The sequence below is a fragment of the Amphibalanus amphitrite genome, unplaced genomic scaffold (genome assembly GCF_019059575.1).
Source record: "Amphibalanus amphitrite isolate SeventyFive unplaced genomic scaffold, NRLGWU_Aamphi_draft 000367F_arrow, whole genome shotgun sequence".
NCBI lineage: Eukaryota > Metazoa > Arthropoda > Thecostraca > Balanomorpha > Balanidae > Amphibalanus > Amphibalanus amphitrite.
The window spans coordinates 512,801-540,573 of NW_024881861.1; the positions used below are offsets into that span (position 1 = coordinate 512,801).

The 27,773-nt window shown below is 47.8% G+C and overlaps 5 protein-coding genes and 1 long non-coding RNA gene across 8 annotated transcripts in view; 3 read left to right on the plus strand and 3 right to left on the minus strand.

Moving 5' to 3' along the window:
- Positions 1-504, minus strand: part of LOC122389662 — a 19,581-nt gene extending 19,077 nt beyond the window's left edge. The window contains exon 1 of the mRNA XM_043381892.1: positions 468-504. The gene's annotated coding sequence lies outside the window, so the exon portion shown is untranslated. The remainder of the gene's footprint in view (positions 1-467) is intronic.
- Positions 1-16,327, plus strand: part of LOC122389661 — a 26,382-nt gene extending 10,055 nt beyond the window's left edge. Inside the window, exons 7-10 of the mRNA XM_043381890.1 lie at positions 13,215-13,394; positions 13,773-13,950; positions 14,239-14,350; positions 14,693-16,327. Coding sequence (XP_043237825.1) covers positions 13,215-13,394; positions 13,773-13,950; positions 14,239-14,350; positions 14,693-14,777 — 555 coding nt within the window. The 3' untranslated portion in view covers positions 14,778-16,327. The remainder of the gene's footprint in view (positions 1-13,214; positions 13,395-13,772; positions 13,951-14,238; positions 14,351-14,692) is intronic.
- On the minus strand, positions 7,090-11,433 carry LOC122389663. Its single transcript, XR_006258010.1, has 2 exons — positions 11,135-11,433; positions 7,090-8,824 (listed from the first exon to the last, which is right to left on the minus strand). It is a non-coding gene; the product is annotated as an uncharacterized LOC122389663 (long non-coding RNA).
- Positions 16,328-16,865: 538 nt separating the features above from the next.
- On the plus strand, positions 16,866-22,802 carry LOC122389664 (rab-like protein 2A). Its single transcript, XM_043381894.1, has 2 exons — positions 16,866-17,095; positions 19,403-22,802. The coding sequence occupies exon 2, from the start codon at positions 21,218-21,220 to the stop codon at positions 21,821-21,823; it is 606 nt and encodes a 201-aa protein (XP_043237829.1). The 5' UTR covers positions 16,866-17,095; positions 19,403-21,217; the 3' UTR covers positions 21,824-22,802.
- Positions 19,528-19,920, plus strand: LOC122389654 (transmembrane protein 60-like). The gene has a single exon (XM_043381868.1). The coding sequence runs from the start codon at positions 19,528-19,530 to the stop codon at positions 19,918-19,920; it is 393 nt and encodes a 130-aa protein (XP_043237803.1).
- A 231-nt stretch (positions 22,803-23,033) lies between the features above and the next one.
- The window catches only part of LOC122389660 (protein O-linked-mannose beta-1,2-N-acetylglucosaminyltransferase 1-like), a 55,551-nt gene continuing 50,811 nt past the window's right edge, over positions 23,034-27,773 (minus strand). For all 3 annotated transcript variants that reach the window (XM_043381886.1, XM_043381887.1, XM_043381888.1), the window contains 2 exons: positions 27,367-27,553; positions 23,034-24,778 (listed from right to left, as the gene is read on the minus strand). In XM_043381886.1, coding sequence (XP_043237821.1) covers positions 24,602-24,778; positions 27,367-27,553 — 364 coding nt within the window. In that variant the 3' untranslated portion in view covers positions 23,034-24,601. The remainder of the gene's footprint in view (positions 24,779-27,366; positions 27,554-27,773) is intronic.

Consider the following 27,773-nt stretch of genomic DNA (forward strand, 5'->3'; position numbering starts at 1 on the left):
ATGCATAGGGTTGAGAAATCATGACACACACTGCATTGTGACAGAAGATAGTTTAGCGTGATTGGCAGATGAGGGACTTATTGTAATAAAACAATAAACAATTGAGGCATTGATTTGATTTTGTAGGTAGCTACCTACCCTTCTCATATGAATCTGGATGATTTGTACCATTAAGAAAAAAAACAACATAGGCCTAGGATCGGGCGGGGGATGTCCCCACTTTTCAGCTATGCTAATTTTTAAAGTAAAATATTTATTTTTCATTTAAATTCAAAACTAAGAGCAAGAAATTGTTCGGCAAGGTGAGATGAGCACGAAACTACAAAGAATTTGTTCATAGGGGTATTGGGGTTCCCACAAAGTGACAATGAAGTTCTCTGCCACCCCCCCCCCCCCCACACACACACACACTACGTGAGGTTCCTGCGCCCATGGAAAAAAACACATTGCATTATGTGCATCAACACTTAAAGGGACCCTCCCACCTTCAAAAAAGTTAATGAATTGGCACGAAAGTGATGTCGCTCGGTTCAGAAAGAGCGAAAACGAATATCTACCAAATTTCATCGAAAAATATTCACCGGTTTTCAAGATATTAGACTTTTACTTTTGTTTACTTTTTGGGATCTCCGCTGTTCCTAGCGACTTAATTTGAAAGTGCGGCATTTGTTGCGCGCAAAGCAGCATATACCACCGCGTGCTACCAAACGTTTTAGTAAAAGATTTAAAAATCGTTAGATCTCCGCTGACGTCACAAATTCTAAGGGGGCATACCAATGCACTAGCCCCTTAGAATCCGAAAACTGCAAGTTTGAAATTCCATATCTCCGAATTAAAGCATTTGTCGATGTTGTGAGTGCCCAAACCGGTATTTGCAGGCCATGGCCACCAATTTGGCTATCTCAACTCAAAACTAATGTTAAGGTGGGAGTGTCCCTTTAACCCTTGCACTTAGAGAGGGCCACAAAGCCCACTATAAAGCCCACAAGACACCACCTGAAATCAAAGCATGACAAATGATAGCATGTAGGCACCTGACCTACTATAACCTACTGAACCAAACATACCCCATATATCAATATGGATGTGTAGATAAAGTATGAATGGTAGGTTGATACCAAGGCTGTTTAGTAGGTTGTAGGCATGCTGACAGGATGAAAGATGGGTATTTGTTCAAAAAATATCTGATCTACAGTTCATATGAATATGCAACATGGGGTCCAGACTGGAAAAAATACACGTTATGCCGAATATGTCCGGCGTAGTGGCGGGATTGCGCCGAAAATTTAAGCGCACGTCCGGCGTAACTTCGCATGCGCCGAATTCAGCGCATGGCGGCGGACGAATTTTTCGGTGCAGGGCGGTCTCATAATTTTTTGGCGAAAGACAGTCACCGAATTTATGCGGTACGCTGGTCAATCTAGCAGCAGATTCGCCCCGTGGGCAGCTCTGGAGAGGTTGCAGGACGAAACGTCCCCGCCCCGGTCGTCGCGTGCTCGAACTGGCGAGCCGCCCTGAGTCTACTCAGCGGAGGAACGGCCGCCCAGGTGAGGCCTCAACCTTCGGCGTAGAGATTGGCATGGAAAACCTTGTTGAACGTCGCCAAGCGTCGTTAAGCAATAGCAGTGGGTTCCTGCCCACTGCAGTATCAAGGGGAATGATAGCGTGGACGATCTGGCAAAACTGGCGGCCGCCCTGCCCTCAAACGCCCGATCGCTGACCAGGGCGGTTTATTGTGCGGCCTCGCATCAGTGGCGCGACAACTGCTCAGAATCACTATTCAAGCCACTCCTCGGGAGCACGCCGCCGCTCCCTCTCCCCGGAGAGGACCGAGAGGATGCCATTTCGGTGCACCAGATGAGGGCGGGCCACCGGGGCCGCTTGCTCCAATACGGCACCGAATCGGCTGTCTCCACTCCGCCGCGTGCCAGCAGTGCCCAGACAAGCGGTGCCCAGCGGCGCTCTGCACCGTGAGCCGAGAAGAGGCTGATGTGCCGGAGCACGTGCTGCTCCGCTGCCGGGCCCTCGCTGGCTCCCGCCGAGGTATTAGGTTTACGTGGAAATAAAAACTAATTCGGACGCTCAAACATGGGATAGCGTACAAAGCCCCGAAACACTCTGCCTGGTTGATATAGCCTTAATCAGTATATGTGCACATGTGCTTTATATGAAAAGGGCTTAATTTTCGCACAAATAGGCACCTAATTTTTGGCGCAAATCACTCAGAAATTTCGGTGCAAAATCGCTTGCGCCGAATTTCGGCGCAAGATGGTCTCATGGGCATCCGGCGTAATGTATGGATGTTTTCCAGTCTGGCATGGGGTTAGGTAAGGTTTGATTTTTGTTTTGTATTTGTATCACATGTAAAGATCATATCTGGTTTCAGGATGTCAAATAGTGCAAGAATGTACAAAATGTATGCCTGAAAAATGAATCACTCTTTCTGAACATTTACCAAAAGTGGTAGTTTAGTACGCAAATGTTAGGCTAGGGTAGATGATGTTTCTTATCTTCACCATAGTTTATCTACACAATAACCGAGAAACCCTCGTCCAGACATAGGTAGGCATGGCAAATCGTCAAAAAGTTAATATTTTTCTGCTCATCAGCATTTGACCAAAATAAGGGTTCTAGCATATCTGGTTATTTCAGGTTATGTTAGGTTATATGTAGGTAAGGTTAAAACTTTAACAAGCTCTAAGACATATATACGGGCTTCATCTGAGATTAATATTGAGCTAGGGGTCTGGGTACCCACCTTCCTGTCAGGCCATGATACAATTGACACTGTATTTAGGGCCTTGTGACACACCATCCTGCTATCTGAGGCGGCCCAGGAACCAGCTCAAGCAATTACCATAGGTGGGCACGATCCGTTCCTCCGTTCCTCCGTTCCGGAACGCCGTTACAATTTTTAGGAACGGAGGAACGAACTCGTTACATTTTAGAAAGCGGAACGGACCAAGTAACTTCCGTTACATTGGTTGCTCGTTCCTCCGTTACAGTTTAGCCCGTTCCTTCGTTCCTCCGTTACTTTTCGTTGTTCGAGCGGGTTGATCTTTGAACAAACTTGAGGGCCATGACACCACGCTTGAGGGTATGGAGACGAGGTTCCAGAATGTTTTCAAGGACCTGGATTGCCAGCTGGCCGCAGCTTTCCACCCCATGTTCTGCTTGACCTGGCTGGAACAGTATGATGAGCCATGACGCCACCCAGGTATGAGAAGCGTGAAAAGTGTCATGGAGTCGGCTGTGGAGACGGCCCTCAGGGAGCTGAGAGACGACGCGACCAGTATCAGCAGTACCAGTGAACCAGATGAGGAGGGGGGGGGGGACTTCTTTCAGGGGATGACGCACCGCCAGAAACCTGAGACCAGTCACAGTTCAAGCAGGTCAAGAGTATAATAAAAATATACTCTTTAATGTAAACTAAATATAGGCTGTAATAAAAATGTGTCTCGAAGATGTCTTGAAGGAAGATGGCCTCAGTGACCTGGCCTTTCGGAAGGAGCCGGCGTTGCAGCATGTGTTCGCAAAGTTCAACACGGGCGTCCCTTCAAGCGCCTCAGTAGAGCGGATGTCCTCGATGGGAAAAGACGTGCTACGTGCAAAAAAGGCTACCCTCTCAGATGCCAACCTGGAACGTCTCGTGTTCGTGAAGGGCAACCGGCATCTGGCCGGGGACAAGTGATGCGCATCAGTACAAGCACTAACCAGACATTCTAAGGTTTAGTGTCCAGTCAGTGGCCCGCTGTCTTGGTAGATTTGATGGGCATTCCTCTTTCTCTGTAGTCGGTAAGGTGTCTGAAATTGGTCTCAGAAATGTGTGAAATACACAACATTTTCTTTTGTTGTAACGGAGTAACGGACTAAAGAATTTCCGTTACATTATTTTCAGAGGAACGGAGGAACGAGTAACGGAAGTCACGTTTTGAAGGAACGGAGGAACGAGTAACGAAGTTACAATTTTGAGGAACGATGCCCACCTATGGCAATTACAATGAAAGTCAACAGTCGTGCAGGCATTACACCACTCCCCATTAAAATATATCAAGTAATTAGGTAATGACGATAATCCCGCCACCACAAATCAAAATCTTATGAAACACATTGACCTTTGATATTCCGAAAAGAAATATCCATAAAAGCGAACGTGTTCTTACGCAGCTGTGACATAAGCTGCGCATACGAAAAACACCCGCTAGACCAATTGATGGCGAATAAACCTGTTGATGAAGAAATACTCGTCTCCCATTGGTCTGTGAACACAATCTGCAGGAAACGCAGCTTAAACTACAGTAAAATTTTGCAGGAAAATCTGCAGAAAATAAGAAAAATGCAATTCAAACATATTTAGCCAATGAGTCTGGCCAATCTGTTGATATATTCCGATAGATATTGAGCACGATCAGTCATTTTGAAAGAATTACGGTCCGACTCTCCTTATTTTTAAAGCAATGACGCATAATATGATTATTGAAAAATTGACGAATATATTTTCTTGGAGGGAAAAGTGGGACTAGCGTTAAATTAAAAATCAAAATTAATATACTGATCGAGACCTCGCTTCCAAAAGTATTTATCAGTGCATTTTCGCATCGAATCTCTCTCAATCATGAACAAACTTGGGCAAAAACAGCAAGATTGCCTGTTTTGTCATTTCACACATTTTCATATTTGGGGGCAATTTTAAAGTTGATGGCCAATGTTTTCAAAGTCAACATTTCCACAGGAAAAAATACAGCTATTTTTCTTCCAAATTCATTCATTTGTAGAGTCCGACTCTCTCTTGTTTTCTCGCAGTTTCCGTTGTGCTCTGAGAGAAACGATCATGTGTATCACAAGTGTTTGGCTCACTTCAAGACGGCAGAATTTGCACTTGCATTTTCTGCCGTGTGGAAGACCAGAGGGAGTCAGCTAATTTATGACAGAATGTGCTTAAAAAATGACTGGTGAATAATATCTTTTGTCAGTGTCTTACAAATATTTATATTTTAAATCACGCTCTTCAGCTGTCAAGTGAGCTCCAAATGGCCTAAATTGTCAGCTGTTTATCATCCTAGGTCAGCTCAAGGTCACAGACGTCAGCTGAAGAAAGTGGTGACCGTTGGCCCTGTGTTGAGCGGACAAACCGGTGTTACCTAGTATTCTATGTACCGTGGTCGGATGCGTGGAGCCGACGGGGCAGTAGGTGCCGGACCCAGGGCCGTATGCCGGACCGGGGCGGCTCGCATTGGACGCATGGCTGTCTTGCGGTTACCGTTGCAGTACTAACGATACAGCAGAAACTAGCGATCGTAATTAGCGCACTAGCCTTCGTTATTGCATTTATCGCAAATTAGCCTACACCATGTCAATCAATAAAGATATGCGTAATGCGTAAGCTACATGTTCAGTAAGTTCAGGGCTAGTGACTGCATTTTTGATTGATTGAACGTCATTAAAAAAAAGCGTTGATGTCAATTGACTGTGAACTGATGCAAGACGTCGGTCAGTCTACGTCAAATTTGCAAGACATGATAAACAGTTACACCGTAGCGTTTAAGAAGTGTGGTTGCAATATGAAATATATTATGCTTATGCGTATGCTTGAGATGGATTCATGCGATTGCGATGCAACATGAATACCTTCGGAACTAACCCATTTTATAATTGGCTAGATTGAGGTCACCGAACTGACTTGACCCCGTCCCCAGGCTTTCGTGTTGAAATGCAAATAATTAAAATACCTTAAGTAAGTAGCCTACTGCCTCACTATTAGAGAGCTTGAAAAGTGACTTTAGTTTTACAAAAAGACGCGATTTCTTTACTAGCGTTTGCGCTGGTTTCCCTTATTCTGATGTCACATTTCTACCATACGCAATAAATCGCAGATCACATTTCTGCTCCTTTCTCAACACTTCCCGAATTACGAACACGGAACACAGCTCGTGGAGCGATGTCTAAGGCAATCGGAAGTGCTCGCAACTCATCATCCCACCCTGCTGTTTTCTGCATTGGTATAACAGCGTCTTCAGAAACAGCGATTGACGCAGCCAACCAATATCGATATTTTCGAGTAGTGCAGAGGCTTCGCATACCTATTGTCATAGGTGACAGAATAGTGGCACGACCTGACCATGAGATAGGCGCTAGAATGTACATTCATTCAGATATTCAGATAGTGCATATCTCAGCTCTCTATTTAAGGTTGGTTCTGGGGAGGTTAATATCCTCACTATGATTATTATTCATATTCTGAGCTGGATCGGTGTTGATAGGTATATCAAAAACAGAGAAGCGGTTACCAATTCCCCAGATGAAGAGCAGGCTTTCGCTCAGACACTTCCTGTCGATTCCATGTATGTTTCCAGTGCGCGGCCCCGTTCGACCTCTCCGCGGTGCTCAGGGAGGCACCGGTTCTGACGTCACACGAAAATATCAGTCGGCTGGTTGTGGCACTGCCCCCTGCCGGCGCGACTGTGCTGCCACCTAGCTAAGCCTAGTCAGCCTAGGACGGGACGGTTTTACTTTTTCTCGTCGAGTGGGGCAGCTTGCGACGACACTCGGTCGACATAGCTGTGCTGCAACATACCCCAGGTTCTGAGTCTCTCGGACGGCCAATCCTGTTCCATAACCACAGCTAAGTCCCCGCTGACCTTAACCAGGATTGGCCGGACGACGTTGAATCTTCGTAGTTCGAGAGACACCGAACCCGCGGATAGTCTGTCGAAGCCTTGGCGGCTGAAGAAAGGCTGGACATATCTCACTTGATTTTGGCGTGGCCAGCCTCACTTCTGTAGTTTTGCTTCACAGCATTCCACGTCCTATTGAGTTTCCGGTTGCGTAGTACACGACCACGTTCAGAAACTTGATGTCTTTTAGATACATCACGCAATGACAAACTTTTGGCAGCATTTACATTTGTTGCCTGCATATTTTGGTGAGGAAAAATCACTATCGCAGTAGTACAATCAAGACATACCACAAAGGATCAGAGCTAAAGCAGCATTATTAATCAAAAGTGTATTGCATTGATCACCAGCATGTTCGTAAAATAAAATACATCACGAATGAAGATGACAACCAAGCCGGACCAGGACACTTATGACAAACATGAACGCTAAAGTGGCAACACAAATGAAAGAGAGAAGATGAATCTGCCCTTCGCAATCGTCAACCTAAAATAAAACTTCAAATATACAACAGACTTCTGTGCATTAAAGGGACTATCCCACCTTTAACATGGGGTTTGAGTTGAGATAGCCAAGTTTGCGGCGAGGTTCAGAAACCACTATCTATCTAGGTTGCAACCCCCGCGGCCTCTTGGTGTTGAAGAAATTCGTTCCCTTCATTTGAAAATGGGCCTTGTACAAGGCCCTATCTTCAACATGGAGCGACCGTTAGTGTGACGTCACCTCGTTTAGTCATTCTGATTTAAATGGGTTTGTTCGTTGAAAAATCGCTTAAAACTTGGTCTGAACTTTGTTGTGGTCCCTACAGAGTAAAAAGAATCAGCTTTATGACAGTAATGTGGCCTGGGGAAGGAGGTAATTTTGGGCTGTGACGTCACATATTTGAAAGTTTGTGTTTGGAATATGGAAGCCTAAAATGTTTAATGAAAAATAAATGCCAGAACCGTGTTCCTGGTCATCCAGTCTATAAAGTCGGGCACAATTTAACTGGTTTTAACAACATTTTAGAAGGTGGGATAGTCCCTTTAAAAGAACATGAATATACTCGCTTTGTCGTCGACACATAATAGGAACATCCTGCCGGCCCAGCCAAGTAGTGCGCCCGCCTTCGAGTAGGAAATGGCAGCGGCCGCAGAAGTGGCCAACAGATACATTGCTCGTCACGCCACCTGCACTGAAACGTACCAGCTATTTAATCGTGAAATGTAGCTAGCCATCCAAAAATGTTGCACTACACCAGCACTACCGCACAGTTAGCAGATAGGTACGGACCGCAGGTCCTGGTCTCTGTCTCTTCCGAGTACGGTCTCCGGACCGGTCACCGGCGCCACCATCTCCGCGCGGTAGCTATAGCACAGCTCTCCGGCCGGGGCCCGCAGTTCCTCGACCTCTTCGTCCAGCCAGACCAGCACGGCTCCCGCCCAGCGCCTGAAGACTCCGCCCTCCACAGATCCGTCCGTCCAAAGCCGGACAGCACACAGGGGCAGGAACGCGAGGTGCAGCGTAGCCACGCTTTCCCTTTCCGCCGCCGTGGCCCCAGCCCGGATCGGGCACACGTCCAACCGGAAGGTGACGCCAGCCGTCTGTTGCCACGGTGGGATTCTCGCTCTCGCCCAGGCCTGGCGGCCTCGCAATCTCCAGCCTCGGACCGAAGGCAGGCGCGCCGGTGCCGAGGCCTCGGCGGTCGCGCGCAGGGGGTCCCCTGATGGCAGACCCAGCGCCCTCCCCAGCAGCCTGGCAGCCAGCGTCCAGCTTCTCTCCTCCATCGGAGAAAGTCGGGCTTCCGCCATTAGTGCGTGGCACGGTGTTGAGCGCGGACACAGGTGATGATGCGGCCGCCTCCCGCAGTCCTCGCTCCAGGAGATTCACGTGCGAGGGGGCGGCCGCCGGCAGCCACGCGACGGCAGCGTGTTCGAGCGCCCCTCGGACGTAACCGATTGACCACCGTACTAAGGGCACTCTCGTCCAGGCCCCAGCTATTCAACCAGGTCGACGGCGCCGTAGCCGTCAGAACCTGGTGATCACTCGAGCCACGCCACAGAGCTCACGCCTCAAAGCGGTTGGCTCTCCGGTCCTCGGCATCCGGCATCCGCAGTGATTTGGCGTAGCCAGGACACGTGAGATGCTGGCCTCAGTCATAACCGGAAAGCCTGTAAAAAAAACAATATGTGATTGACAAATGGAAATATATTGTATGCATAGAGTTGAGAAATCATGACGCACACTGCATTGTGACAGTAGATAGTTTAGTGTGATTGGCAGAGGAGGGACTTATTGTAATAAAACAATAAACAATTGAGGCATTGATTTGATTTTGTAGGTAGCTACCCACCCTTCTCATATGAATCTGGATGATTTGTACCATTAAGAAAAAACAGGCCTAGGATCGGGGGGGATGTCCCCACTTTTCAGCTATGCTAATTTTAGAGTAAAATATTTATTTTTCATTTAAATTCAAAACTAAGAGCAAGAAACTGTTCGGCAAGGTGAGATAAGCAGGAAACTGCAAAGAATTTGTTCATAGGGGTATTGGGGTTCCCACAAAGTGACATAAGTTCTCTGCCCCCCTCCCCCCACACTTTACGTGAGGTTCCTGCGCCCATGGAAAAAAAAAAACACATTGCATTATGTGCATCAACACTTAACCCTTGCACTTAGAGAGGGCCACAAAGCCCACTATAAAGCCCACAAGACACCACCTGAAATCAAAGCATGACAAATGATAGCATGTAGGCACCTGACCTACTATAACCTAATGAACCAAACATACCCCATATATCAATATGTATGTGTGGATAAAGTATGAATGGTAGGTTGATACCAAGGCTGTTTAGTAGGTTGTAGGCATGCTGAAAGGATGAAAGATGGGTATTTGTTCAAAAAATATCTGATCTACAGTTCATATGAATATGCAACATGGGGTCCAGACTGGAAAAAATACACGTTAAGCCGAATATGTCCGGCGTAGTGGCGGGATTGCGCCGAAAATTTAAGAGCACGTCCGGCGTAACTTCGCATGCGCCGAATTCAGCGCATGGCGGCGGACGAATTTTTCGGTGCAGGGCGGTCGCATAATTTTTTGGCGAAAGACAGTCACCGAATTTATGCGGTACGCTGGTCAATCTAGCAGCAGATTCGCCCCGTGGGCAGCTCTGGAGAGGTTGCGGGACGAGACGTCCCCCGCCCCGGTCGTCGCGTGCTCGAACTGGCGAGCCGCCCTGAGTCTACTCAGCGGAGGAACGGCCGCCCAGGTGAGGCCTCAACCTTCGGCGTAGAGATAGGCATGGAAAACGTTGTTGAACGTCGCCAAGCGTCGTTAAGCAATAGCAGTGGGTTCCTGCCCACTGCAGTATCGAGGGGAATGAGAGCGTGGACGATCTGGCAAAACTGGCGGCCGCCCTGCCCTCAAACGCCCGATCGCTGACCAGGGCGGTTCATTGTGCGGCCTCGCATCAGTGGCGCGACAACTGCTCAGAATCACTATTCAAGCCACTCCTCGGGAGCACGCCGCCGCTCCCTCTCCCCGGAGAGGACCGAGAGGATGCCATTTCGGTGCACCAGATGAGGGCCGGCCACCGGGGCAGCTCGCTCCAATACGGCACCGAATCGGCTGTCTCCACTCCGCCGCGTGTCAGCAGTACCCAGACAAGCGGTGCCCAGCGGCGCTCTGCACCGTGAGCCGAGAAGAGGCTGATGTGCCGGAGCACGTGCTGCTCCGCTGCCGGGCCCTCGCTGGCTCCCACCGAGGTATTGGGTTTACGTGGAAATAAAAACTAATTCGGACGCTCCAACATGGGATAGCGTACGAAACACTCTGCCTGGTTGATATAGCCTTGATCAGTATATGTGCACATGTGCTTTATATGAAAAGGGCTTAATTTTCGCACAAATAGGCACCTAATTTTTGGCGCAAATCACTCAGAAATTTCGGCGCAAAATCGCTTGCGCCGAATATCGGCGCAAGATGGTCTCACTGGCATCCGGCGTAGTGTATGGATGTTTTCCAGTCTGGCATGGGGTTAGGTAAGGTTTGATTTTTGTTTTGTATTTGTATCACATGTAAATATCATATCTGGATTCAGGATGTTAAATAGTGCAAGAATGTACAAAATGTATGCCTGAAAAGTGAATCACTCTTTCTGAACATTTACCAAAAGTGGTAGTTTAGTACGCAAAGGTTAGGCTAGGGTAAATGATGTTTTTTATCTTCACCATAGTTTATCTACACAGTAACCGAGAAACCCTCATCCAGACATAGCAATAGGTAGGCATGGCAAATCATCAAAAAGTTAATATTTTTCTGCTCATCAGCATTTGACCAAAATAAGGGTTCTAGCATGTCTGGTTATTTCAGGTTATGTTAGGTTATATGTAGGTGAGGTTAAAACTTTAACAAGCTCTAAGACATATATACGGGCTTCATCTGAGATTAATATTGAGCTAGGGGTCTGGGTACCCACCTTCCTGTCAGGCCATGATACCTACTTGACACACCATCCTGCTATCTGAGGCGGCCCAGGAACCAGCTCAAGCAATTACAATGAAAGTCAACAGTCGTGCGGGCATTACACCACTCCCCATTAAAATATATCAAGTAATTAGTTAATGACGATAATCCCGCCACCACAAATCTTATGAAACACATCAACATTACTCGGGGTTACATGAGCAGAGGTAATACGCATTACAAACGGACTACAATCAGGTGAGCGAATAGGAAAATCCGTTCCTGATACGCATTTACTTGCTCATGTAACCCCGGTAAGACCTTTGATATTCCGAAAAGAAAAATCCATAATGATTTAAAGCGAACGTGTTCTTACGCAGCTGTGACATGAGCTGCGCATGCAAAAAACACCCGCTAGACCAATTGATGGCGAATAAACCTGTTGATGAAGAAATACTTGTCTCCCATTGGTCTGTGAACACAATCTGCAGGAAATGCAGCTTAAACTACAGCAAAATTTTGCAGGAAAATCTGCAGAAAGTAAGAAAAATGCAATTTAAACATATTTAGCCAATGAGTCTGGCCAATCTGTTGATGTATTCCGATAGATATTGAGCACGATCAGTCATTTTGAAAGAATTACGGTCCGACTCTCTTTATTTTTAAAGCAATGACGCATAATATGATTATTGAAAAATTGACAAATATATTTTCTTGGAGGGAAAAGTGGGACTAGCGTTAAGTTAAAAATAAAAATTAATACACTGATCAAGACCTCGCTTTCAAAAGTATATATCAGTGCATTTTCGCATCGAATCTCTCTCAATCATGAACAAACTTGGGCAAAAACCGAAGATTGCCTGTTTTGTCAATTCACACATTTTCATATTTGGGGGCAATTTTAAAGTTGATGGCCAATGTTTTCAAAGTCAACATTTCCACAGGAAAAAATACAGCTATTTTTCTTCCAAATTCATTCATTTGTAGAGTCCGACTCTCTCTTGTTTTCTCGCAGTTTCCGTTGTGCTCTGAGAGAAACGATCATGTGTATCATAAGCGTTTGGCTCACTTCAAGACGGCAGAATTTGCACTTGCATTTTATGCCGTGTGGAAGACCAGAGGGAGTCAGCTAATTTATGACAGAATGTGCTTAAAAAATGACTGGTGAATAATATCTTTTGTAAGTGCCTGACAAATAGTTATATTTTAAATCACGCTCTTCAGCTGTCAAGTGAGCTCCAAATGGCCTAAATTGTCAGCTGTTTATCATCCTAGGTCAGCTCAAGGTCACAGACGTCAGCTGAAGAAAGTGGTGACCATTGGCCCTGTGTTGAGCGGACAAACCGGTGTTACCTAGTATTCTATGTACCGTGGCGGTGCTGCCGCCGACTGAGCCGGCATAGACCCAGCGCGGTCACGGCCAGTGGGCGGAGTTAAGTTGGGCCCGGCGCAACGTGATTGGCCAGCGCTCCCGTCCGATCCGCTGCGGTAGCGAACGAGCCTCTATCCGGGTGCAAAATCTAATTAGCATTACGAGCCTATGACAAGTGCTTTAAATCTTAACATTTTGTTAAGAGACCATATTGATGAAAATTGGCGCTTGAGCTGAAATGTCTAATGTCAAAATTTCAAGCCAATTAGACAAAAACTGAAGAAATTATCGCCGAAAAACAGGGTCTCATGGGGTCTGAAATACATAGTAGATGATTTCTAGGATTGTTTTTCACTAGACCCAATGAGACAGTAAATCCCACTTATTCCCAAGGATCCGACAAAGTTTTAGGGCCTAGATTCCTCTTTCATTTTGTGATTTTATCGTGAGATCCATTGAGATCCCAGATCCAACGCCCGGATCGATGCACATGTCTGGTAGATTGAGTTGAGTTTCATGTTTAATGACATTCGGTAGTGTTCAAGGTTACTGATGCGTGAATGATCAGTTCAAATTAGATTGAGTTCAATGTTCAATGAATATTGACTCATAATGGAATGAATGAGAGTGAAGTGCCATTGAAATACTCTTCTAAGGTGCCCTTCTTCTTTCTAACCCACCCGTCTCCACCCCCTCTGACCGTCGCTCTGCGCTCCCGCAGTCGGGCGGCGCGGTCGGGCCCATACCGGCCGACTTCCTCACCGAGAAGGGCATGCCGTCGTTCCACGACATCCGCGCCGAGTCGGAGCTGATCCGACAGAAGATCGAACACGCTAAGATGATGGCCGAGAGGGCCGTGCGCCGCGGAGCCTTCAGCGTGTCGCAGTACTACGTCGCCGAGGTGAGAGTCGGTCTGACTCCGGTCTCTCTCTCTCTCTCTCTCTCTCTCTCTCTCTCTCTCTCTCTCTCTCTCTCTCTCTCTCTCTCTCTCTCTCTCTCTCTCTCTCTCTCTCTCTCTCTCTCTCTCTCTCTCTCTCTCTCTCTCTCTCTCTCTCTCTTTCTCTCTCTCTCTCTTTCTCTCTCTTTTTCTCTTTTTCCCTCCCTCCCTCCCTCCCTCCCATCTCCCTTTCCTCGCTCGTCTTTTTCCTTTCCATCTCCCTTTCCCTCGATCGTCTCTTTCCTTTCGCTATTTCTCTGTGCTTCTCTCTTTCTAGCTCGCTTTCTCGCTCTTTTCTCCACCCGGGTATCTGACCCTCCGTCCTCCCTGTCTTTCCAACAGAGGCAGCGGTTGTACGCCGTGCTGGAGGAGTGTAACATGCGCGCCACCATCACCACCATGGAGCTGCTCCAGGACTCGGATCCGAACCGGATCGATCTTCACCATCTGCTGGTGGAAGAGGCGCAGACGCAGCTGGCCAGCTTTCTGGCCGACCGACAGAGCTACTTTGGCAGGAACGGTGAGCGAGAGATAGGCGGATTGCGGTCGGTGGGAGGTGGATGACTGGGCTACCGCAGGGTTATTTGAGCTTAGTCGCAAGATGGATCGTCAAACGTCGCTTGCTGCTTAGAAACATGTTCATTGACAAATTGTTTGACAAGTGTAGCTTCATATCCACCTCGCTTTACGTCAGGTGTGTTCTGCTTGCTTCACGCCTTATAGCTCTCAGCATCCGTCTGGCTTTATAACCCGACTTTATTTTAGGCAACGCTCTGAGTTTCTTTCTAATGCGAGGTTTTACCGGCAGGTATCCGATCGAAGAATGTGGAAATCATCACTGGTAAAGGGAAGAATAGCAAGCACGGCAAGGCGAGGATTAAACCGGCCGTTGAACAGTGGCTGGAGAACAAGGGCTTTCAGTAAGTTGGGGGCGCCGGTTTAGGGCTGGGTCGAAAGGAAGGGCGCAGGGTGGGTGGTGGGTTTACAACAGTCACGTATTGTGTTGTTTTTTTTTTCGAATAAAGAGATAGCCGCATGCCCGGGAAGATATAGGGTTGGTTGTAGTCGCGCACTCCACAGAGTTATCGCGTGACTCGTCATACTGAAAGTATTTTGTAACTTGCACTACTGATAGTCGATGCTCATGATACGGAATTGATGGGTGATAAATGATAGACACTGATAGGATACTATAACCGACTTAAGTGACTGCTAGCTCCTCCTGCGCAGTATCTGACGGTCGCATGTCTCCCTCTCGGCAGGTATCGGGAGGCGGACGGCAACTCTGGTATGCTGATCGTTACGGTGCACTCTGAACACATGTACCAGCCACGCAAACTGGGCTGATGGCCCCATCGATCTCTCTGGCCTCTGACGACTACTGGGGGAGGCCTCCTGGCTCCTCAGCCGCCGGGTGAGGTGCTTTGACGGCTGTCTGGTGGGTCCTCGGGCCCCCTCTCGGCCGTCGGATGGGTCCTCGGGACCCTCTCGGCCGCTGGGTGGGTCCCTAGTCCCCTCCGGCCGTCGGAAGGGGCCTTGCCGCCGTCTGTCACCCATACTATAGCCCTCTGCAATCGTATGCGCTCGTTTTTCGACCGCCTCGTCTTACCGAACCTGCTGTTACGTCCTGATACAGCGAGGATTTCGGCTGTCGTCGATTGGTCTCCATGAAGGTAAAAGGAAGTCTCAACGGAGCTTCCTCTTGCATGAAGTTACCGTCTGCTCAAGGTCGTGGTTGTGCTCACAGTTTCTAGTGTGTATGGGACGCTTGTCCCTCGCGACGTAGCATAGATTTGTTGTAAGAATTCCCATATTGGTACAATATTTACCCATTGTCACTGGTTCCTGCGCGTGGTTGCTGTTTGATGCGGCCGCGGTGTGTTCGAATGTTGACCGGGCTCGGGTCATGAACCTTGTTCGATTGCGCCACGCTGTTGACCCGCGGTGCCGGGTCAAGGTTGTACTTACATGTCTGGTTTGGAACACCGGCACCATATTCTTCATTGGAAAGCTCAGGTCCGCTAGCAAGTTGTACAAAGAGAAGGGAATCCTAGTACAGCGCTTATGTACAATCACCAGTTTGTCAATCGTGTGGAGGCCACGTGTCATTTTTGCGTGTCGTATCTCGGTGCGCATTACGTATTACGTTTGTGTGTGAATGTGTCGACTGTGTATTGTCATTTGTACTTATCTTGATGATGTTGCGTGCGAGTTTACGTGCGTTTCATCAGCTTTTACCGTCAATTGTGGTCCACTTTTATTGGGTTCCGGCTGTTGGTTGCTGGAGTACATCACTTGATGAATGTCCCACCGGGAATGCTTGCCTATTGTGGTTTTCATTGCATTGACCGTGTCTTCACGTTAGTGTCTAGCGTAAGTCATATCAGTCCGCATCCAGCAGTTATTTTTGTCTTTAGTCGTGATAAACGCTCGAATTGGAGCTTGCCTACTTCGGGTATACAGAGATTTACCCGTATTAGCTTTTAATAGCGTGCAAACGAGTATGGTAACCGCTGCTGTGATGCCGATTGATTTATTTTTAGCCTTGGTAGCAGAGATCTGCCAGCTGCCGCCGCCTTAGCGCGTATTTGGAGGGTTAGTGTATGTGTAGTGTATGTGAGGTGGAGTGGACCGTCCACCGTGGACTGGGCCGCTCCGCCCGTGCCGCCATCTGTCCCAGTTCAGCGGAACGTCAGGCTGTGACGCTGGCCAGTGGGCCCACCGTCGACGAGAGTCTGCGCGCGCGCGCCGGGGAGCGGATCCGCCGCCGCGACCCAGCACAATCGTGGTGCTATTGAATCCATTCCATGGAGCATATGTGATTTATTGTGCCTATTGTGAGTCCTTTAGAGGTGATGTGCACGTCACTATTTTACAATACATGATACCCTGTGTGATCAACTGTGTATGGGACCTGGGAGTGGTAGCAAACCGAATGATGGAGTATGCGGCACGGCGGCTCTCTGGGTAAGCATTCGAACGGGGGCGCGACATGAAGTGACCACGTCACTCTTCGCTGTTGTTCGCGTGTAGGTCTCAAAGCGTTTCCTTTCTTCACGGCATAGGCATACCGCATACACTGCAATCTCAAGTCGCAAGTCTATAGCTCGCACACCCTTGCAAAGGTGTGAAGTGTTATTCGGGTCCGAACTCCGAACCTTCCCATATTTTGGTGTATCATGAGTCTAATGACAGAGAACGAGTTGGTCAAATGGCTGATATAGAAAGAAGGTGCTGTATTACATTCATTCTTCTAAAATAACCGGCACAACGCACGCAATCGCCACTCGCAGCCAAAGCAAGATTGTTCAGGAACAGAAGGTGTAGAAATGGCCAAATACAAGATTCCTTTACTACTCCCAAATAGAGAACAAAAATAGAGGGAAATATGGTAGCTTTAGCTTATACGATAGATGCGCAGCTCTTACGAGATTTGGCGCAACCAAAACAACATTCCGGTCGGTCATTCCGGTCATTGTTGCAGAGCAAAGAAGTTCAAGTTCCCAAATCCCAAGTAACTTGCCAAATAACTAATAAGATTGTAGGGTATTGCCAAGTGTAAACTGTAGATAAATGCTTTTTTATCGCCGCGTAGGTCACGCTTTACTGAGGTTACGCTTTACTAGAACAAATTCCTAGCTGAACTTGTTTTTCAAGACAAAGAGGTAAGATTTGGAGTTTGGACCACATTGACATTGTGTTTGCGCCTTTTACAGGTCAGCATCTGCTTTCTCAGCATTAGTGAGTGAGTGTGTGTTTGTATTTTTGACCTCTACTCTACTTGCTTATTAGTATAATAGTTGTTCTGGATTCTTCCAAGCAGATGGTTTTTTTCAAATGCCAATGCGGTTATGTGGTTGCATTGCAAGTGCCACTTTGAAAACATTATGGCTTTGCACCAACATAAAACATTTGACTTATTGTAATGTGTTAACCCGCGCCCAGCTGGGGGTCCTGGATTTCCATGCCCTGCTGGGGGGGGGGGGGGTGTTTGAACACCCCCCCCCCTTCTAACTCGGCTCCTGGGCCACGTAGCGATACGCAGAAGGCGGCGTTCGAAAGAGCGTCAAAGATAATGAGGAAATCACTTCAGTCAATTTTTTGGTCAGGTCAAAGGTCAGGTCACCAGAGGTCATTGAAGGCAAAATTTCGCCGATTTCCAGGTCGAATGTCGACATTTTCCAAGAAGCCAACGCATAACTCGGGAACCAATAGAGCTACAGCGCCGCGGAAAAGCGCATTTGATAGCCCTATTAACGCCCTTTCTGAATAATTCTCTCAGATTTGACCTAACGTCAACGGTTTTGCCTGCAGGGGGCAAAAACTGCAAAAATAGCCGATTTTTTCGGAAACAGTTTTTCTGCAATAACTTTTGACCTAAGCCTTGTACGAGCTTACTTTTACCGGCATCGTGTTCCTCTCGTCAAGACGCATCGAATGAACTATAACTTGACCTTGAAAGGTCAACTTGAAAATTTGACCTCAGGTCAAGGTCATGACCTGACCGGAAAGGGTCATGTTGCATATCAGTGGATCCGTATCGTCGAGCTTAACACATATAAGGCGTTTTCATCGCTCTAGCATGCCTCTATCAAAAGTTATTTGCGAAAAACTGTTAGATACCATTCGTGACCTAAGATGACCTCAGGGCATAAACAGGGGTCACGGACACCATTTTCATATTCAGTATGTCTAAACCACTTGTAATTCAGTGTTTGGGAGTGTTTATAATGTCTTTCGTCCAAAAGAGGCGCATTTCAATTTTCTCCCATTGACTGATAATGGGGAGGTCGCAAAATTGACCTGACCTTAGGTCATCGATATCAAAATTCTGAGATATACATTTTGTACATGCTATTGCTCTTAGCAATCGCTGAAAGTTTCAAAGCGATCGGTCACTCGGTGTAGCTATGACAGACATTGAAACTTTTTTTGAGGTGAGGTCACTTCAAGTGACCTGGTGACCTGACCTTGAATGACCTTGGTCTGAAATTTACACAACATGTGTAGAATTGATGTATGATAAGGTGTACCAAAAACGGCGGCGCGGAGCGCCGCCGTTTTTGAGGTATTCGCGAAAAACCACAGGGGGGGGGGGTGTTCAAACACCCCCCCCCCCCAGCAGGGTGCGGGTTAAGCTAATTCACTGTTAATTGATGTGTACTTAAGCTAAGCCGAATAACCATTATCAATTATTAGGTGACACCTTGTAACATCTCTGACCCTCGCTGATGCTATTAACTAACGTTATCTCATTGTAATGGCCGTAGGTGATAGGCAGATGTGGATGTGCATGGATCTGAGCGATTGATCTATGATTTCAGTGGATCTCAACTCTCAAAGCAAACAGGAACTAGGATCTATGCTCCCATCAGATCACACATAGAAAATATGTTCGGGGTCTATGATCTCAAAGGATAGGTGGAGGATAAGATTTTATGACCAACCAAGAACAGGGATTCATGATCAGAGTGGATTCCTCTGGCTCTATAAGTCTATATCTGACCTCTTAAACCATGTTTCCATGTGATTTCATGTTAATAATTACCACAAACTATGAATTGTGATGTCTAATCACAGAATATCTTTGAAACAGAACCATTGCCATGTGCAACAAGCGATCCTTGAATATTTACATGTCAGCAAAAATTGAGTAAGGATATATGATCTAATTTGCTCTCCAGGCAAACTAGAAAGCTTGATCTATAATCCCATTTGGGTCCTAGATCAAGATCTGCAGGATCAAATCCCAGTCCCCAGATACATTTTCTTGGATCTGTGCATATGTCTGCTTAGGAGCTGGTTTTCTAATACATTGCATTCTCCTGATGCCTCTTATTACCTTTTTCATTTACTTTCAAATAAATGCCTATCATCATTGCACTTATGTAACATTGCACCAATGATTTGTGTTGATCATTTCATTTTGAGCACCTCTTCATTTATTATCATACTTGTTTTGTTGTTTGCAGTGCACTTCATTGTTTCTGAAGTTTGAGCTGAGTCAAACCACAAGCCTGCAGGCTGAGTGCCAAGTCTGGTCCTTCAAGATAGACCATCCATCCGATTATACTCTCAAGATTTGTGCCACCACAAGATGGCGGTGCTGCACCGGGCGCTGGTCACCTGGTTCCTCAGCCTGGTGTTTCTGATTCTGCTGGTGCTGCGGCTGGACGGGCGCACCCAGTGGAACTGGTTCATCGTGTTCATCCCGCTGTGGCTGCTGGACTCACTGCTGCTGCTGTACTCGCTGGCCGTGCTCGTGTCGCCGTGCCGCAGCGGCGTGGACCGGTGGCGTCGGCTGAGCGGCACCGTCTGCTCGGCGACCGCCGTGCTGCTCAAGCTGTGCTTCCAGATCTGTCTGTGTCTGCACCTGCAGTACCCGTCGGCCGGCCTGCGGCTGCACGCCGCGCTGGCGCCGCTGCTCGCGCTGCTCACGGGCGCCACCGCGGCGCTGATGCGCCACCTGGTGCAGACACACTGCGGCTGAGAGATCATCCACAGAGCGGCGGAACGGGGAGACCATCCCTATGCACACTGCAGCCGAGAGATGATTCACAGGGGAAACTAGCGGCTGAGCGGGGAGATCATCCTCAGAGGACAGACTGCGGCCGAGCGAACGGACTATCCCCCCCCCCCCCCCCCCGGAAGGTTCGCTGCGACTGGTACGGGACGAGTGTGAACTGCTCTTCCGGGAGACCACTGTGGACTGGTTCTGATCCGAAGAAGGTGATAATGTCTGTGAAATGCCTATCCGATGCATGAAACTGGGGCATTGAAACAGTCGTGGCCGTATGAACGATGACCCTGGAGTTGAAACAGTGTATGTAGAAATGTTATGGGCCGAGCGACGGCCGGGTAGTTCAAGCGGTGAGGCAGCGGGCTGTGCCGCGGTCCTCACTTAACCGCACAGTCGAGACAATATCGGCCACTGGCTAGCGGGCGATAATATGGTGTATTACCAGTGTGGAGCACCCTCAGTCTGTGTGGTGGCGTCAGCTGTTCCGTTGGCCACAGCCGCTGCCATCAGACCCTCAGCGGTAAGGGTCGGAACTGAACGGGGAAGGCCTTAGTTGGCAACAAACTGTGTATTTATTGTCCGCTCCGTGAAGTGACCGACCATCCATGTGTGAAGGTGGGATTCATTGTGATATCGTTTTATGTATTTATTGTGATTGTTGTGATCTTGGACTTAGTGAAGCTGCTTATTGAAAATAATAACAATGTTCAGTGTATGTAATATGCATCCCTCTGTAAACTTGTACTCCGTCTCACTTGATGGCCCTCATTCGATTAGCTTTTGCTGGCGAGCATTTCGACTTGATACAACTCTACCTGATAGCTCTACCTACAACTCAACTCTACACTATTTAGCAGTGAACTATTTGATACACTTACATACCTATGTTTTGGGCCTTTGGCTCATGGCCATTTTGCACTGTTATGCTGCCTGATTGTGTATTAAATGAAATAAACGTAATGTTTTCGTTAAGCCTTCAGTAATTTAAAATGCCGACTGCCGAAGCAGCGCCCTGATTATTGACAAATACCTAATGAATGTTGCCACAGCACTGGGGTTAGTGATGCAGACTGAATGCGCATCTGACAGGATATCTGTCTCCATAGATCTTATATTGCAAAATCATTAGTCGATCTACGTGAACTGATGTAGTCTACCCGATCTGACCTGACCCGAACCGATGTCTTACCCGCGGCGCCGGTGACCTGACCCGATGTCTGACTCACGGCGCCGGTGACAGGTTTCAGCAGTAGGCGGCGTCGTGGCAATGGCGGCTTCGGGTCCCGAGGAGCGAGAGATCGACTACGACCGGCCGACCGGTGCCGGGCCGCTCACCGTCAAGGTGATCATGCTGGGTGACAGCGCCGTCGGCAAGTCCAAGATGATGGAGCGCTTCCTGCTGGACGACTTCAAGCCGCACCAGCACTCCACGTTCGCGGTGAACCTGTTCCGACACCGCTGCACCGCGCAGGGCAGGGACGTGCTAGTTGACTTCTGGGACACGGCCGGACAGGAGGCCTTCAAGTCGATGCACCCGTCCTACTACCACCAAGCACACGCCTGTATTCTGGTGTTTGACGCCACGCGAAAGGTCACCTACAAAGGCCTGTCAGGATGGTATCAGGAACTGCGCGAGAACCGGCCGACAATCCCTGCCCTGTGCGCCGTCAATAAGATAGACGAGAACCCGGACGTGACTTCACGGTCCTTCAACTTCACCGAGAAGAACGGCATGCCCTTGTACTACGTGTCCGCCTCCAAGGGCACCAACGTCGTGCGGCTGTTCACTGACGCGATCGATCGCGCCGTCACATACAAACTGGACCCCACAGATGAGATGGATCATATTCTGGAGGAGCTGGAGCGGGATTGAGATCCTAGACCCCCGGCCGGTGCTCCGTCTCGGAAGAATGTGACGCCCCTGAACACTTTGAGGGTGTCTGTCCGTCTGCCTAGTGCTGGTGTCAGCTGGCTGTGCGACGTGCCGAGGCTACCGGGTCAGACTTTCCTACAATGGCCAGGCAGCGTCGCTGAGCACCAAGTTAAATCTCGCTGAATGACCCCTGACTGGTGTCACTGGATGGTGATTTAACTGATTAGGGTGGCTGGTGCCAGACTGGCTCATGCCACTTGATAGTGTTAGGTGTGGCCATCACCAATGGGCCTTTGGTCTAGAATGATCTGTTGGCGCTGACAGCTTCTGGTGTGATGGGTCACCGACACGTTGGTTCAACCATGGTGAACTGAAGCTGCTGTGATGTGACTCCGACTCGCTGGATTCCGACTGTAATTACTAGGTTGTCTAGCAAGTGACTGGATGTAGCCTGTTCCGTGACGGGTGACCCAGTCAGTGACCACTGACCTCGGCACTCGGCAGTGACAATGCAGCCTGCCGCGAATAGGTCTATTTGACTGTGACTTCTAGATCACGGTTGAAGCTGTCATGTACGGCATGTTCTAGTCACTGGTGATGGATATTTTCAAACCTTTGACATAGCACCACTGTGGTGTATCGTGTGTTCGATATCTTACGTATTCCGTCCACGGAAACTAGTCGGAACTCGGCTCCTCTGATGAACCCGAGCCGAGAAGCTGTGTGTCGTTTTCATTTAGGTATGTCGTTTTCGACATCGGGAACCCGTTTATGCTTTATTGGTAAGGTGTTGCCATATACCACTGATCTCATCAGTTTTATGGTACATCGGTAATGTCAAGGGCATTCTGTGCAGAAAGCGATTTGCTTTTAGATGTTGCACTCAGCGTTTTTGGGACACATTTATTTACTTTACCGTGTGACGCGAGCGATACGAGTCGCTTTGATGAAGTTGTACACGAATATATGTGATTAGTTGCTAGATGGTTTACCGAAATAGTAGCAATTGCCAATTTGTGATGAGAAAATCGGGATGACGGACTTGAGTTCTAAAACTGAACCGAACTCCCATGCCCCATAGGTTCCTCAACAGGATCCACTCAAAGTCGTCCCCAAGAACCGACCAGATAGTGCATCTCCTCATCGCAAGTTCCATAACTGTGACTGTCACGCTTCTCATCCCTTTGTGGACCGTAACAAAACGCACTCGTTGTTTCCAGTTTACATTTACAAGCGTAATGAATAACGATACAAAGATGCTGCCACAGCAGCTGCTGGCAGCTACAGCAGTCTCCCCGCTGCTGGTGACGGATGATCACAATAGCGCCCCCTGGGAGACCGCTCCCCCCCCCCCCCACACACACACACAGGGGCTCTCGACACGGAGACCCGCCCTGAGCAGCGGGCCGGAACAGGGCGCAAACGGAGACGGGCCGCACTGGGCTATCACTGGCAGCCACCGGCGGTAAGCTGATAATCTCCCGACTGACAGACCGACACTCACGCTGTCTGACTAACAGACAGACAAGCAGACACCTTCACAATCAGACGGCCGCGCTCGTTTTCATAAGCAGTTCACAGACATTATCTGACGAACAAGCACACTCAGTATCTGACAGATTCACTCGCTGCTAACAGCGTCTCTGACGTCCACGGGACGATCAATGCGAGCCTGGGGAATGAAGCGCATATGGCGATACACAGTATCGAGCCCGGCGACCCTGCCGGGTCAGGTCAAGCTGATGGGTGGGGTCACGTCAGGTCGGGAGGAACGATGAGCTAGGAACCCGATCGAAACCCGGAAGCTGAACCATAGAAAGCAACCCACGGATATTGGCAGGTGAAGTTCAGTCACTAGGAAAACAAATTTCCAAGTCAATAGACGGTGAGACGGCTCGCTGAATTGGCAAAGTCCGAGGTGATATTTAAACTATTGATGTGGATTGTAAGAAAATTTAAACTTATTTAAGTTAGGGAGATAAAACGTTCCAAAATTGTCACCATGAATAATTTCGACCACAAATGTTTAAAGTAAAACAGTTTGTAAGCTCGAACCCGAGCTGTATGTAGCCTGTAACAACCTTTGATAAAACATTTCCCATGCTTGGGTCTGTCAAGCGACAATTTTGCTTTAAGCCAGTAACTAGGGTCCTAAGGAAAAGTATGCATTGACGGGCAGTGTCGATCTCTGTAGGACTTACTTGGAAGTCTGTACGTGCAAAGGATCCTCAACTTACAAAAGGTATGGTCAGGACCAAAAACAAAGTCCACAAAAGATATGTTCAAGACCTTGACGAACATAGTCCTCCAAAGTCATGTAAATGATAAAAACAACAGGTAAAAAGCACGTCTACTGCAAGGTTTGGCCTCACTACCCGAATGATAACATACAAAAACAAGACAAACGAATAGGTACTAACAAGCATCACAAAGCAACTAGCATCAGATTGGAAAGGAAGCGACCGAGGGTCACCCGTTGCGCTCGTTGACTGGGCCAGGAACGCCACACAGCGTCATAAACTTCCAGGAGCTCGACCAAAGCTCTTCGCTGTACCGATTACGGCAAGGAGCCTGGGATGTCGAGGAGACAGGCAGGCGGGCTCACCCTCGCACACGCAGTCATCGCCGCTTAAATCACAGAGCTAGGGGAGGCCGTCCGAGATCCAACGTCTCGGCAGCCTCTCCCACGTCACATCACGGTCACATCACGTCCAGAGCGTGACGTAACGGCCGGTTTGTATCACAGAGACGGGGCTAGGGCGCGGGGTAGGGCGGCCGCTACCGCTTCTTGTCCCCGGAGTCGCCGTCGAGGACCAGCGGCGGCACGCGTGCGGGTCGTAGTCGGGAGTAGGCCGAGTAGGGTACGCCGACCACCAGCAGGGGCGCGCCGTTCAGGTGCAGCCGCCACAGGCCGCGGTGGTAGCCGCGCGCGTCCAGGTCCCACACCTTCAGACACTGTCGGAGAGATATAACACATCGTCAGATACATACACAGTGTACAGACAGTCCAGGTCCCACACCTTCAGACACTGTCGGAGAGATATAACACATCGTCAGATACATACACAGTGTATAGACAGTCCAGGTCTCACACCTTCACACACTGTCGGAGAGTCATAACACATCGTCAGATACCTACATACACAGTGTATATGTTGCAGGCACTTTAGAAAATCAGTCATTTTGTAAAATGCCTAGGCATTTTACAAAAAGACGGCTGTTTGAAAAATGACTGAACGCAACCAGGCTTTTTTCAAAATGGCTAGCCATTTTACAAAATGACTAGGCATTTTGCAAATTGCCTGACCAGCATGGAACGTATTTCCTACATGCCGGGGTATGTCTTAAGCACAGCACGAGCCGGGCAGTAAAACTATGACCAAGAAACTGTCGGTGTCAAAATGCCATGTTATTTGATAGGCCGGGCAGGAAACAAAAGTTTACTGCCCGAGTTTACTGCCCAGGGCAATGACCTCTAAACTACAGTTTATCGCATTAGTCCAGAGGTATAATTGACAGGGAATGAATAATTGGCATCATTATTGCATGATATTTGCCGCGTAAAATTAGAAAACTAACATTTTTTGGTAAATATCTGCTCTGCTTATCAAGGTTTTTGAAATATTTTGTATTGGTTACAAAGCCGAAATTATGGTAAGATATAGGTACGCCTATTAATCGAAATCCGTTATCGCTTGTTGTCTTATCTTCGTTTGATATGTCCACTGATACCTTGGGCCTAAGGTAATGCGTTTTTATTTGGCAGTTGTAGTCCTTTCCTCGAAACAAATATGGAAAATATAATGTATTTAACGAACGTTTAGCCCAGTTTAGCCATAGGGCATAGCAATAAAGTACGATTACATAAATGAAGCAAAGATTCTTGCAAGAGCACTGGGAAAATTCACGTTTAATCACTAGGAATATTATACTTTCTTCTTGTTCTTATGTCGTGGCAAATCATTCAAGTATTATGTTCCTTGGATATCTAATTGTTATGCCATTCTGAGTTGATATTTTCAGACGTGATTCTTTTTGAAGTAAGGTATTTTGATGCATTTTCTTCTATAAATTTCCTTTAAGGCTTTATCCACAGCAGTAGCGCAAACACTGTTAGGAAAATATGGACAAAACAATTGTATAAAAGTGTCACCAAAACCTGTCGAAACTAACCTAGCTATGCGGCATGTAGGAAAAATCTTACTGACCAAGTTACTGACCTCAGCCGTACGAAATTATTTGGAAACTCGGCTTGCAAAATTTGACTCCGGCCCTCGTGCTTCGCACTCGGGCCTACGTCAATTTTGCAAACCTTGTTTCCAAATAATTTCGTCGGCCCGGTCAGTAATATATAGTAGATCCCATTACAGATACTATGGCCAACAGTTTTTGGACGTCTTCCTATACCCTATAGGTACGTGTTCAGCCTGTAGCTGATCGATTTGAAGCTCTGTGATGACGACAATGCTGAGTAACGACCAGGTTGAGTTGCAGACTCGGCTGTAGCACAAAGCATTGTTTAGTTAACGTTGTAAAAACTCCCAAGTACATCAACGCCGTTCATGTTCTGCCTGAAACTAGACCTAACAAAACCAGCCGGAGACCGGCCCTAGTCAATAGGCAGGCCCGGTTGATGATGTATCATCAGGTCGCTTGGCGTAGGACGAGAGCGTTGGCTTCAGAAGACACTAACGCGTAAGTGTGTGGGATCGAATCCTATCCTCGCGACCTCTAATAGTTTTACAGATACAGGCCGGCATAGGGCCAGTCGTTTGTTGACGCTCCAGATCGATCATTTTAAATCCAGCAGCGTCGCTGACGTGGGGGTTGGAAATGTCGCGGGCCTGCACTTCTCAAAGAGGTAGGCATGGACTTCTCACTGCTGGACTCCTCTGGTCATAATGCTGGACTCCTCGGTCCACCTACACGCTACCAAAACGTATATAATTAGGTACTCGTATCTACAACACGCTGCTCAGTTATTTTGTAAAATGGCTAGGTATTTTGTAGAATGCCTAGGCATTTTGCAAAATGACTGGAGAGTCAGTCATTTTGTAAAATGCCTAGGCTTTTTGCAAAAAGCCTGGAAAATCAGGCATTTTGCAAAATGCCTAGGCATTTTACAAAATGACTGATTTTCTAAAGTGCCTGCAACATATAGACAGTCCAGGTCCCACACCTTCAGACACTGCCGTCGGAGAGCCATAACACATCGTCAGATACATACACAATGTAGACAGTCCAGGTCCCACACCTTCAGACACTGTCAGAGAGACAACGCCAGACATCAAACACACATACACACCGCACGGCGAGTCCAGGTCGAGGATATCTTCAAGCTCTGCCGGTCGTCGGACAAAGACGCGTTAGACCTCATAAGCTGACACTTTACGAGCTTCTGTCTGCTTAGACAGCACTCATAACGTCTTACACCACATGTACTTAATTTGAGAAGTGCACCGTAAAGTTACCAACCACGTCTAAAGAGTGAATCATTGGTATATAGGGCCTTGGAATCATTTAGAGGTTAGGATCTACCGTACCTTGGCTACTTTGAGCCATGTTTTTGTGTCCTTTTCTCTCTTCATCTTGATGAAGAGCACGCGGGCGGTTTTGGAGTCTCCTCCCGACGGAATGAAATCCTTATCACAGGGCGACCTAGTAGTGTTCAAGATCCTCGCTGACTTCAATAACGATATCACTTCTTTCTCGTAATTTTCCTTCTTCAGCCTGCAAGGGAAAAACGACATGTTACATATAATAAGACGCATACTATGCTCTACAGACACGACAACACTCTCGATTCGACAACAAGGATCTCTCCATATCATCCGCCGTGTAGCAACAGAAAAAGGCACAAGCCCAAAACAAGTCAAGGTAGCTGAGTAGTAGTACGTTGTCAAATTGAGATGTAGGACGCCTGAGCGCGGGTGGGGGTCGGTGAGAAGGT

Coding starts and splice junctions, on each gene's coding strand:
- LOC122389664 (XM_043381894.1), top strand. CDS start 21,218: ATGGCGGCTTCGGGTCCCGAGGAGCGAGAGATCGACTACGACCGGCCG.
- LOC122389654 (XM_043381868.1), top strand. CDS start 19,528: ATGGCGGTGCTGCACCGGGCGCTGGTCACCTGGTTCCTCAGCCTGGTG.